The sequence below is a fragment of the Nipponia nippon genome, unplaced genomic scaffold, assembly GCF_047370975.1.
Source record: "Nipponia nippon isolate SJK-2023a ecotype South Korea unplaced genomic scaffold, ASM4737097v1 scaffold_28, whole genome shotgun sequence".
NCBI lineage: Eukaryota > Metazoa > Chordata > Aves > Pelecaniformes > Threskiornithidae > Nipponia > Nipponia nippon.
In genome coordinates, this window is record NW_028262345.1 from 60,891 (window position 1) to 72,638 (window position 11,748).

Below are 11,748 nucleotides of genomic sequence, written 5' to 3' on the forward strand. Positions count from 1 at the left end.
CACTTCATTTTTGGGGAGCGTCCCTCAGTTTGGGAGAGCATCACTCATTTTGGCGTGAGCATCACGGATTTTGGTGGAGAGTCACTCATTTTTGGAGAACATAACTCATTTTGGGGTGAGCATCACACATTTTGGGGGAGAATCACTCATTTTTGGAGAACATAACTCATTTTGGGGTGAGCATCACACATTTTGGGGGAGAATCACTCATTTTTGGAGAATATAACTCATTTTTGGAGAACATAACTCATTTTGGGCTGAGCATCACATGTTTTGGGGGTGAATCATACATTTGGGGGAGAATCACTCATTTTGGGGGAGGATCACTCGTTTTGGGTTAAAATCACCTTGGAGCTCGTTTTTGGGGGGCCATCGCTTTTGGAAGTATAAATCCTATTTGCGCCGCATCGCTCGCTTGCCGATTTGGGTCACTTCGTCCATTTTGGAGCTGATTTCGCCTCTTTGAGGGGAGTTTTGCCCATTTTGGGGGGTTATTCACCCATTTTGGGGCTTCTCCGCTCGCAGGAAGAAGCTGCCAATAAAATACAGCTGCGAAACCTCATCTCGTAGCACTTTATAATAAATGGCCATGAATTAATACTAAATTACAATGAATCCTTTATGAAATTACAGATTACATTCACGCCAGATCAGTATCGAAAAATAGGCTTTTCTGCCCATTGCATCACTCGGTTTTTTTTCCCCCCAGCTGCTGTTTGTTTTTTTTCTCAACTCCTCAAGAGCCAAAAAAAAAAAAAAAGGACAAAACCGGCAAAAAGCTGCCAAAAAAAAAAAAAAATATCCTTCTTACAGAAACCTGCATTTACTGGAGGAACCTGCAGAAGAAAATTCCTTTATTATTTTTGCCCCGTATCACCCGGGTTTGCTTTTGCCTTTCCCCCACGCCACATTTTAAGGCGAAATTCACCCTTTTGCTAGCATTTATAAAAAAAAACCCCAAAATACGTTGGTTTTTTTCCAGAACCGCCCTCCCCCATGGCTCGTCTGGCGTAAAACACCATTTTCCCACGCGGGTGGATAACATCAGGGAGAAACCATCTTTCCAGCAACAATATTGAATTTCCTTCCACCCAGGTGAATCTTGGGGGTCGCCATTCAATTTTGGGTGCAAATCTGCATTTTTTAAACCCATTTTTCCCCCCACTTTTTCCTGACTTGGTGCCAAAACACCCTGGGAAAGTCTCGCTCCTGGCAGGCTTCGCCCCAACTCTGCGTCCAGTCTCAGCCCTTAAGGACGAGGATGGGGTGGGTTTTTTTTTCCAGATTCGACGGGTTTTTAGCACATAAATTAAAAGATTTGGGGGAATTTCCTCCCTTTTCCAGAAAGTTGCATCCAGAGTCACCAAACGGCCACAGCATCGGGGCCAAAACGGGGAGGTTAGGGCAATCCAGTGGGTGAAGAGCACGAAACCCTCCTCAGATCCAACCTGAAGCAGAATTTGCACTCGCCGACTTCTTTTTCCCGCACGTGCCGATATTTATGCCTGTGAATCATCTTTTTGGGGGGAAAAACCCAAAAAGCATCAGTCTTGGGGTTATTTGCTTTTTGTACCAAGAAATCCAAGGGATGGACGCAGTGGCCCACGGTGAAAACCTGGTGTCGCCCAACAGCATCCAAGCATCACGTGGGGAAAACAGCTTCCCCTAAAAACGCTTTTTCTTACCAAAAACGAAGGGGAAAAGGGGAAAATAAGAATAAAACCTGAAAAAAAAAAATTAATCTGGCCACAATATGTGCCTTGTAAACATGTGTCCTTCACTTCCACGCGCTGACATGGTGGTCCCCGCGCGCCCGTCGGCAGCCGGGGCGTCCGCCAGCGCCTCCAATTTGCTTTTTTCTCACCAATTTTATTTTTGTTTTTGCCGGGTGGTTTTTTTTTGGCATTTTTGGGGGAATTTTGTTTCTGGTGCCGTCAAGGGGGCAGGAGGAGCTATTCCAGTGAGTCACTGTGGTCCAAGCCGAGGTCGGCGCCGGGCGCCGCCGGGAGACCACCAGGCTCTTCCTCCAGCTCTTCCTCCTCTTCTTCCTCCTCCTCCATCTCGTCCTCATCCTCCTCGTCCTCCTCCTCTTCCTCGGTGCCGTCGAGGGAGTCATCGTGGGCCGCCAGCATGGCCTGCTGCATGGCCATGGTGGCCGTGGCTGACGAGAGGGGTTGCAGGTTGTCCATGCTGAGCGAGCCTGAAATTTAAAAAAATATAGAAATAAAGACTGCTGAGCTAATATAAAAAGGACAAAAAAAGTGCATAAACCGAGAATAACCCAAGCGAAAAGCTGTACCGAGCCACAGCACCCTATAGGGTGTCCCACCTGCCCCAGCCACTCCCCAGGGTCCAACCCTTAATTTTGTTAGCTAATGTATCTTCATTAAATAACAAGAAACCTTCATTTTTGAGCAAGTAGATGCCCAAATTGGTTGGGCAGATCTCTTCATCCTCTCTTAATTTCCACCTTCCCTCTTCATCTTCTCTGGTCCATGCTTGTCTCTGCTCTCTTCATCTTCTCTGTTCCTCTTCATTTTCATCATCTGTTCCCTCTTCATCTTCTCACTTCCCATCTTGTCTCATTCGTCTTCTCATCTCATCGTCATCTTTTCATCTTTTTTTTTTCCTCTCCCCATCTCCCCCTTCATCCCCTCGCCAGCACCTCAGCAGATATCCCAAGTGATGTCCCGTAGTGGCTGATCCTTGAGGACTGTTCCTCTCCCGAGGAGATGGCAGTGCCCCGTTGCCAGCGCCCTTGTGATGGCCAACTGGAAGGACCTTCTTGCCTGAGCCACTTCTTCAACATGTTTTTCCCCACAGGGTGATAAAGGGCTCTAGAAATCCTTAATTACCAATTAAGGCCATAATTTAATGCGTGGCCACCCCATCCAGGAAGGGCGGGAGCCATCAGGGTTTGTCCTTACCGTCAGGATTTGTCCCCGAATTGCCACCCTGCTGCTGCAGGACCCCAGCGGCGATGGAGTTGGGCCAGAACCGCTGGGTGGGCCGGTGCTGAGATTTGATTTTCTTGGCTTTGGGGGCTGGGTCCGGGTTGCTGGCGTCGAGCATCGGCTGCAGGATGCGCCGTCGGGCATTTATGAACCTTTCCAGGGAGGACAGAGACCATTCATGTAAACAAAGTCATTACAACAATTTTAAGTTAAAACCAGATTATAACAATTTAATGAGCTGCAATATAAAACCCTTTCAAAAGTGGCTGCGTGGTCCAAAAAGCTGCTTTTTTTTTTTTTTACCCTATTTTATTTGTCTGTGGCATGTTACACCAATCGCATTAATTTTTCCAGCCGAGTTGGGAGGCTGCTACATATTGGGTTTGCCAGGAGAGGGCACTGAGACATCGCAAACGAACGCCACCGATTTAACACCCCCGAGCCCATCTCCCAGAAACCATCCTTAACTGCCAAAATTACCCTCAAAAAAGCATCATACAGCACCAAAGTAGCATGAAAAAAAAAATCTCTAACGGCAGTAAGATGACTGCACGGGCCACCGATGCGCTCACCAGTTGTTGACTTGCAAGAGGGTCAGGTTGGTTTGGGCAGCGATTTGCCTCTTCTCGTCCTCTGTGGGATAGGGGTGCTGGAAAAAAAAAAAAAAAGATGGGGCAGCAAAATGCCATCGCTTGTGCAAAACGGCGGCCCCGACTGAAATAAAAACGACAGACCCTCCCTTTTTTTTCATTTTCCCACCCCAAATTTGGTGGCTTCTTGCATTTGCAAGATGCAAGGCTTAAGGGTGGCATCCAAGAGCATCACGGTTTCCCTGGTGTCCTTAGGGCTTTTCCTCGAAGGAGAATATTATTTTTTTTTTTTTAGTATTAGTGATTTTCTAATGATGTTTGTTGGTAAAGGTGGGATTTGGGCTTCAAAACCCACCGTCACCCACAACGCTCTTTCTCTGGTGCATCAACAGAACACCCTGAAACACCTGCGCTAGGAGGCTACCAGCACTCAAAGCTTCAACAACTCCCTCCCAGCCGTGCTAAAACCCTCCGTTCCAACCCCAAAAATGAAATTATTATCAAACCAGCCCCACATGTCCTTTGTCGGAGCCCCAAGCCAGCGCCAGTGTTGATTCACATGACTTGTTTTCCAGCTGTTTGACCCCAAAATAGTGTGATTTCCTTGAGAAAACCACCCGAAGTCATGGCATGCAGGAGACCCCCGTCCCACCAGAGCCTCAGGGATGCCAAAGTGGTTAAAAATGGCTCTTTTTTTGGCAAAAGTATCTCCATTTTCCGCATATTATTTCCAGGATTCCTTCCTCCTATTGGTGCTACAAAACTCCCAAACCCAATAAAACAATGAGCATCAATGCTCTGAGGTTAAAAACCACATCATTTATGACACCAGATGGCAGAATCTCACGGGGAATCTCAAGCATCTTCTGATCGTGAGGACCAGGCTGAGAGCAAAGGTCCAACTGTCCAGTAGAAGAATTTCTTTTAGTTTTTTTGATCCAGCGTTGGAAATTTCAAACCACGGGGTTCTCCTAGCACCTGGCAGAAAATTGTACTTCAGTTTCTGGTCTTCTAAATCCTTTTTCTGCTTGCAAATCTGGATTCCAGCCCTCCAAAAGCATGGGAGATGCACGACACAGCTTGGGATGGCGGCCCAACACAGCAATGCTCTCGTCCTCAATGCCATAAATCCAAAATTTCCCATTAAAAAAAAGACTGGAAAGTTCCCAACCAGCTGCTGCTCCATGTCCTGGGTCTTGTTTTACCCCAAGTTGCTCCTTGGAGCTGTTATTTTCCATCTTGCTGCTACCTTGGGGGTCTCCTACCTTCCTGGAGACCCTCGTGCAACTCTTTGCAACCAGCTTCTGAGTGATTTCTTGGCCAAATTATGCAGGAAAAAAGGGGCTTTTTTTAGATTTCTGCCCTTCTTCCAGCTCTGTGGATGGGAAAGGAATCTCCTTGCATGAAAAAAACCTGGTTGCATCCTCTGAGCTCCCTCCATCTACCTACATCTCCATTCCCAAAAATTCTCCATTCTTCATGCATTGAGTATTTTTGCCACCTGCAGTGAAAACAGTCACGCCCAAAATACTCCCAAAATAAAACCAAAGCCGCTTTGTGCCTCTGCAAATAAAATTCAGACAAACCACCACCTCGATTTGTTCATTTTGGGGTTTTTTTTGCCTTTTTTTTTTTCCAGCTCGCAGGGCGTTTTGGCGGCTGCGGTGCTCACCATGAGATGCTGGAAGAGCCATGAGCGCATGATGTTGGTGGCATGTTTGGGCAAGACGCCTCGCTTGTTCTTGGACTTCTTGTCCTCACCGTCGAGGAGGGAGGTGAGATCCAGGTTCACCTGCCGGGAGTGAGGAACGGGGAGAGAATTAGCCGAAAACAGCAACGAACAACCCCAAAAAAGAGCAAAACCAACCCAAAAAAATGAGCAAAACCAACCCAAAATGGGACGGGGGCGAGTGCAAAAAACAGGCACTTGCAGGGAGCATCTAAACCCCATGTTTTTCCCCAAAGAATCTGCATTAAATCCCCATTTTTCCCCCAGGATCTCTATTTAATAATCACCATTTTTTTGCCAATGCTTTGCAAAGGGCAAATGGGCTTTTTCTCCCTGTGGTGGCACCGGCAGAGCTGGGGACCGTGGTGCCGATGCCACGACCGTTTTCAATGTGCAATTAAGGGAGAAAACACTTTTACCTTAAAAAAACAAAGAAAAAAAACCCAAAAAAGATGACTTTCTAAACGTGAGGTTAAAACCTTGCCGTTCATTAACCCCTTGCAAACCCGTGTTCCTCACCCAGCTGCTTCCCACCATGAGGAGAACCGTGCCCACTGAGCGAAAACTTGCTTTTTCCCCCCCCAAAAAAATAAAAAATAAACATCTCGCTGCAAGAGAAGTTTTAATGAGGTTGCAGGAACCGAACAGAAATCTCAGCGCTTGAGTTAAAAAGGGATTTTTTTTTTTTTTTTTTCCCCTAGCTCTTCATCAAACACTTCTCCTGGATGAATTAAACATCAGGCCAGCAGGTCCCTGCGATTCCCCTGGGCTCTGGCTGAATAAATCGTGCCGGCAGCATGAGAAGAGCATCCAGAGGTGCTTGTCCAGGGCTCATTCCCTGCCCCGATATTCCCTGCGCGCGTGTTTTTCCCACCACAGAGGGGTTTTGCTGCAAGATTCAAGCCCGCGACGGAGAGATATTAAAGAAAGGGGGAAAAAAAGCATTGCACAGGCAATAAAACCTGCCAGGGAGGTGCCACCCATTTCTAAAATGCCATTTATTTTTTAAGAGGCTCCTGCAATTAAATTGGGGTGTTTCAGAATAAAAATTTGCACGGGAGGATTTTTGCTGATCTGCCCCTGGGAAGCGGCGTAGCAGAAATCAATGGGTTTTTTTCCCAAAATTCCTGGGGAATGGAAGTTTGGAAGAGATCACGGGCAACGCAGCCAGCGGGGATAGCAAGTTGTCTTTCTAAATCCATTTCTACCCCAAATTGTCATCTTACCGCAAGAATGCAGCCACGGGGGGGAAACCCCATGTAGTTAATTGCAATTAGAAAAAACAAGGAGTAAAACAAGAGTAAATGGCTAAAAAATAGCCCAAAATCCAGAAAGCGAGGAAAAAAATGAGTCTTTCCCATGAGCGCTGGGATTGCCGGACCGGACTGGTGATGCCAGTGATCCCAGATCCATAATATAATTGAAATAGTACATCTAATCTCATATACTATACTCTACTATGTATTCTATGTTATAATATCATATAATATAGCAATAATATAAGAATTGCTATCATCTTTAGGTACCCCAAAGGCAGCCGGCAGATGGATTTAATCACTGTTTCCTGCTAATTAAAAATTTAGGAGAGTCCAAGGGTTGAATTTATGAAGAAACTGGGGTTTTTGCTTGCTGCAGCGGTGCAAAATATCGGGTAAAATGGAAATTTGAGGCGGGAAGGTCTTACCTGGGCGTTGGGGATCTGCAGGGCACCGGGGGCGATGGCTTGGGCGAGGACCTGGCCCTGCGACGTCACCATCGTCACGGGCTGGTACAAGGCTCCGCCTATGGAAAAAAAGGCTCGTGGGGGTACCGAACCCCCAAATTTCTCCCCCACCTCACCCCACCCCACCAACCTGCCCTGCGGTCCCTACCCGGCACGGCGGGTGAGCCGCTGCTGGCGCTCATGGCCAAGTTGCCCGGCGGTAGAGCGGCCGCCGGCACCACGATGCCCGGCGGTGGGTTGGAGGCGGGAGGCAGCGCCGCGGGTGAGCTCTGCAGCATCTCCTGCGAAAAACAAAATATTAAACCCATGAATTTGAACCCACAGCGGGAGCGTGCGAGGATTTAATTTTCCCCCTCCAATAAATCCGACTCCTCGCCTTTTTTTTTTTTCCTAGGCGGTTCAACAGGCAAAATTGCAGAAAAAAGGGATGTCTCAGTTTGTTATAATTGAACAAAAAGGTGGAAAAATAAGGATTTATGCTTTGCAAAGCTTAGCGCCTTCCCCAAACTCATCCTCTTTGTGCAGCCACTATTTCCCTTTAAAAAAGAGAGGAAAAAAGGAGCGTGACAGACGAGAAGGAATTTCTTCAACCCTCTTCTTCCTATAAATTCCTTTTTTTTTTTTGGTCCCTTGACTGGAACTGGATGAAGCAGCAACTGCTAAAAGCTGGGGCAAGCGCCACAGTTTCCCCTAGCCAGAATAATAGTAAAATCATTAAAATAATAATAATACAACCCGATTTTATATCATTCCTTGCAGCTTTAAGCTAAATTCTTGCAAAAATGGGCATTTTTTTAGCTGGGAGTTGTAATTTTAATATCAGCCCCAGCTCTGGAACGGCTTCTGCATGTGAGAAGCAATTGGAAAAAGCCTAAATTCAATGATTATTTAAGCATTTAATGCAATATTTTGGGAAGGGAAGAGGGTACAGGGGAATACAGGGTGACGTACCACAACCTGCCAGATGGGCAGGAGTTTTGTGCGTTACACCAATAATATTTAGAAAATTATCATTTCCAAATCAGCCCAAGATAACTACTCGGCTCTAATTCCTCCAGCTGTAATGGAAAGAAAACTGCCCTCATTTCTTGCAATAAAAATATTTTTCCCCCTTTCCTACCCATTTTCCCATTCTGCCGCACTTCACTGGTGTACGGCTCATTCTCAACTGTTGAACAAAATGCCAACGAAGGGGTTTTTTTCCCCCCCTTTTTATTTAATTCCCCTTAATTTTGACGCATTTCTTCAAGCAACCTATTTCTTGACTGAAGAGGACTTCTCTGGACTGGTGACATGCAACGACACTGGAAAATGTGACCACGGCGAATGCAATCGGGTCCGAAAAAGCCGTACCTCTTCTTTTCCTTGCACTAAAACTACAGAGGTGGTAATTTGAACGCAGAAATTGATTAATTTTACATCACGAGATGACGTGGGTGCATCGTTCAGCAGGGAATCAGGGTACCCTTGTGTCCACGTCGATGCATTTCCCATCGCGGGAGGAAAAATGTCATTTTTTGGTCCCTTTCTTTTGCTTTTCCCCATTACATTCATGCTTTCATCAGCTTTTTCCCCACCACCGATTTGCCCGTGCAATGGTTCTAAATAAACTCTGGTTTCCCTGCATGCTTTTGCTATTAAAATCCCTCGCTGTTTTTTCCCCTCCCGTGACGCTGAGCCCAAACCGTTGCAACCAACGCCTCTGCTGCGTGTTATTTTTGTCCTCTCCATTGATGATCTGAATATTATTTATCTGGAAATTTTGCTGCCATTGCTGCGAATTTTTGCTTCGCCTCCCAGACATTCCTTTTCATAGCTAAATTAATTTTAAAAATGCAAATACGAACATGAAATACCTGTACTTTTTTTCAATGTCCCTTCCCCATCTCCGGCCTTCTGGGGGGAATGGGTTTTGATTTGAACGATTCAGATTTCTCAGCATACAGAAAGCAAAAATTGGTTGGTTTTGCATGCACTTGGACTTGGCTCTTGCATCCACTTGGACTTGGCTTTTGCTAAGTGTCCGGCTAACAAACACAGTGGAAATACTCCTATAAAACCAAACATGGGCCTTGGAGAACCTCAAAAAAGCAGGCAGATACGGCCAGGGGCGACCAGAGATTTGGACCAGCCTGAAGACCTCCAGCTTTCCTCTCCTGCCTTGTTTTTGCAGGATTCCTCCAAAAGAAGGGCATCCAGAAGACCATTTTTGGAAGCGCACTGGGAAGAAATAACTTGGGATATCGGAAAATGGGAAGAAGAAACCGCCGTTTCCAGATCGAGCGGTCAAAGCCATATTCAACAGTGTTTTATGATGACCAAAATTGCATTTTTTTGGTGGCGTAGAGGAGAACTGTCCCAAAACACCAGCTCAGTGGTGGCCAGAAAGGCAGACTATTGGCAGTTATTCGAAAAAGATATGAAAGAAATTCATGGTGTTTCTGCAACATCACTGTGAAACCAAGGGCACCCGATGAAAGTGGAGGCTCTGCCTTAAAATAAATATAGATATCTCCAAGAAGATTTAAAAAATATATTTTTGCATACGAATTGCCTTGGATCGCAAATGCCAGCCAAATTATATTACACTTGTGATTTTGCTGCAGTGGAAAATGTTTTAGATTTTAGGACTCAAAAGAAGTTGGAATGTTTCCGGTAATTTTGAAACTTGAGTGTAAAAAATAGATCACTAGGTGTCTCTGCAGATCCACATCTGGGCACTGACCTTCCGCGGCTCTATGGCAAAACGCGATTTCTCCAAATTAAAAGTCGCTTTAATGAAGAAAAAGACCTGGTACATTTTCCATCGCACAAAAAAAAAAAACCTTTCTCACAATAAAGCAAGTGTCAAAGACCAAGTGCCCAAGTGTGGATAAGTGCTGGAATTCAACTACCTGGGCTGATGTCCTTCCCCTCGTGCTTTATAATACAGGAATTTATTTTTGGGTGGCATACACGCATAAAAATTTCCGTCTCAGCCTAACTTTGTGAAATTTATTTGTGCTTGAGTAAAGCTGGGGAAAATTGGGGTTAGTTGGAGAAAAAAGAAACCTGTGAGTTTGCCGAGAAGGAGTTGGCCAAACTCAAACTCATGTAAGAAGATTTGTACAGCTCCTTTGTGGATGGACGGAGCTGGAAAAAAAGCTGGCTTTAAATAACAGAAATCCAGGTTTGTCCACAGGGCAAACTTGGATAAATTAAGATCTATACAGAGAAGTACTGCATCGAGTTAGGCCAACCCAACCGTCGGCCTCCAAGCACCAGCAAGACAGGGAGGAAGACAAGAAATGTCCATATAAACACTGCCAATCTGCCGCAATTCTCCCTCAAAATGAGTGCTGAAAAACGCAAGATTTAATCCAATTTAAACGTCGCTGGCAATGCGGTGGTTCCCGATATGATTGGCTTTGCGGTGGTTTTTTTCTTGCAAGTGAAGTCAACTGGAGAGCGGTGTGGACCACTTTGATGTCGAATGAAAGCTGGACTTAAGTGTTGGGTTAAATTGGCTTTCCCCACCGCCTCCATGCAGCAAGCACCTCCTTTCTCCTCTCCTTGTCCGAAGAACTCGAAAAATATTCATTAAATGAAGGGAGGGAGTTAAAAAGGGTCCGATGAGAACTCAAGGGAGAGGAATGAAGCCAAGTGAAAACCAGCCAATAAAAATGGAAGAAGGGGAATCGCTTGGTGGATTTGCAGGCCAAAGATACTAAAACTCCTCCGCAAAACAAAGCGGAGCGCAAAATGAGAAAGCGATGGAGAAAACAGAGTAGAAAAATGTCTATAAGGTAATGAAGGGTCAAGGAAGGCTCACCGCATTGGAGAAAAACCCTAACTTTTCACCCAAACTTGGCCAACAGCAGGAGTCATCTCCAGATTTAGCGACACAAGAAGATTTCAGCAACAGTGGAAAGGCCTCCATTTGCCCAATTTTCCCATCAGGCACCTGTCTGGTGCTCGCTCATCTTTCCATCACCTCCAGGCATTTTTGCATTCCCAGGAATTCTTGCATTTTTCATCTCAGAAAGCACAAATAACAGCAAGCCAAGGGCCAGCCTTTTTGGATACACCAGGAAAATCCCACTACCATTCTCCCGCGATGACATTTTGACAGCTCCGGCCATTGTTTTCTCAATTTTGGTTGCCATCCTTCCTATTGCGTATCCATAATTTTTTAAGCAGGCTATCCCGTGGTAAAATACTTTGCAAAAAATGGAAATATTTCGCTTTCATGACTAACCTGGTCTACCTGCTCATAAAATGATCAATCCCCCTCCCATACCCTGAGAAAACCTATTTTCTGAGAAACCTCCTTCATTGCTATTAATCACATTTCCATTATTTAGATTTTTTTTTTTAAATTCCTAAATTAGTGGCCCCTTAGCTGTTTTACCTACCCTCAGCATAAGATTAATAGGACGATAATTAGCGAAATCATCCCACTTGTCATTTTTTTAAACACTGAGCCCGTGATTCTTCAGCTCTCTGGAACACCCCCAGCCCTTCAAACCAAACTGATGGATATAGAGTATTTCCACCCATTTTTTTAAGCCTTATCCATGCAAACTCAAGTATACTCAATGAGTCGAAGCACTCAGGCACTTGACATTGCTTAGCTGGATAATTAGAAAAAAAATTGGCCGTTATATCATCACTGGTACATCATCGTCATCCCATGACCAGATGAGATGGTGGCTCCTTCCGGTCTATCACCGTGGATATTTCAGCGCCTGTCGCCTGCTGAAAATCCCTTCG

General features: G+C 45.4%; 1 protein-coding gene across 6 annotated transcripts in view; it reads right to left on the reverse strand.

Annotated features, from left to right (window-relative positions):
* Window positions 1–634: 634 nt before the first annotated feature.
* PKNOX2 (PBX/knotted 1 homeobox 2) overlaps window positions 635–11,748 on the reverse strand; it is a 101,346-nt gene continuing 90,232 nt past the window's right edge. For all 6 annotated transcript variants that reach the window (XM_087763369.1, XM_087763373.1, XM_087763372.1 and 3 more), the window contains 6 exons: window positions 7,145–7,277; window positions 6,958–7,055; window positions 5,217–5,336; window positions 3,527–3,603; window positions 2,928–3,106; window positions 635–2,200 (listed from right to left, as the gene is read on the reverse strand). In XM_087763369.1, coding sequence (XP_087619495.1) covers window positions 1,953–2,200; window positions 2,928–3,106; window positions 3,527–3,603; window positions 5,217–5,336; window positions 6,958–7,055; window positions 7,145–7,277 — 855 coding nt within the window. In that variant the 3' untranslated portion in view covers window positions 635–1,952. The remainder of the gene's footprint in view (window positions 2,201–2,927; window positions 3,107–3,526; window positions 3,604–5,216; window positions 5,337–6,957; window positions 7,056–7,144; window positions 7,278–11,748) is intronic.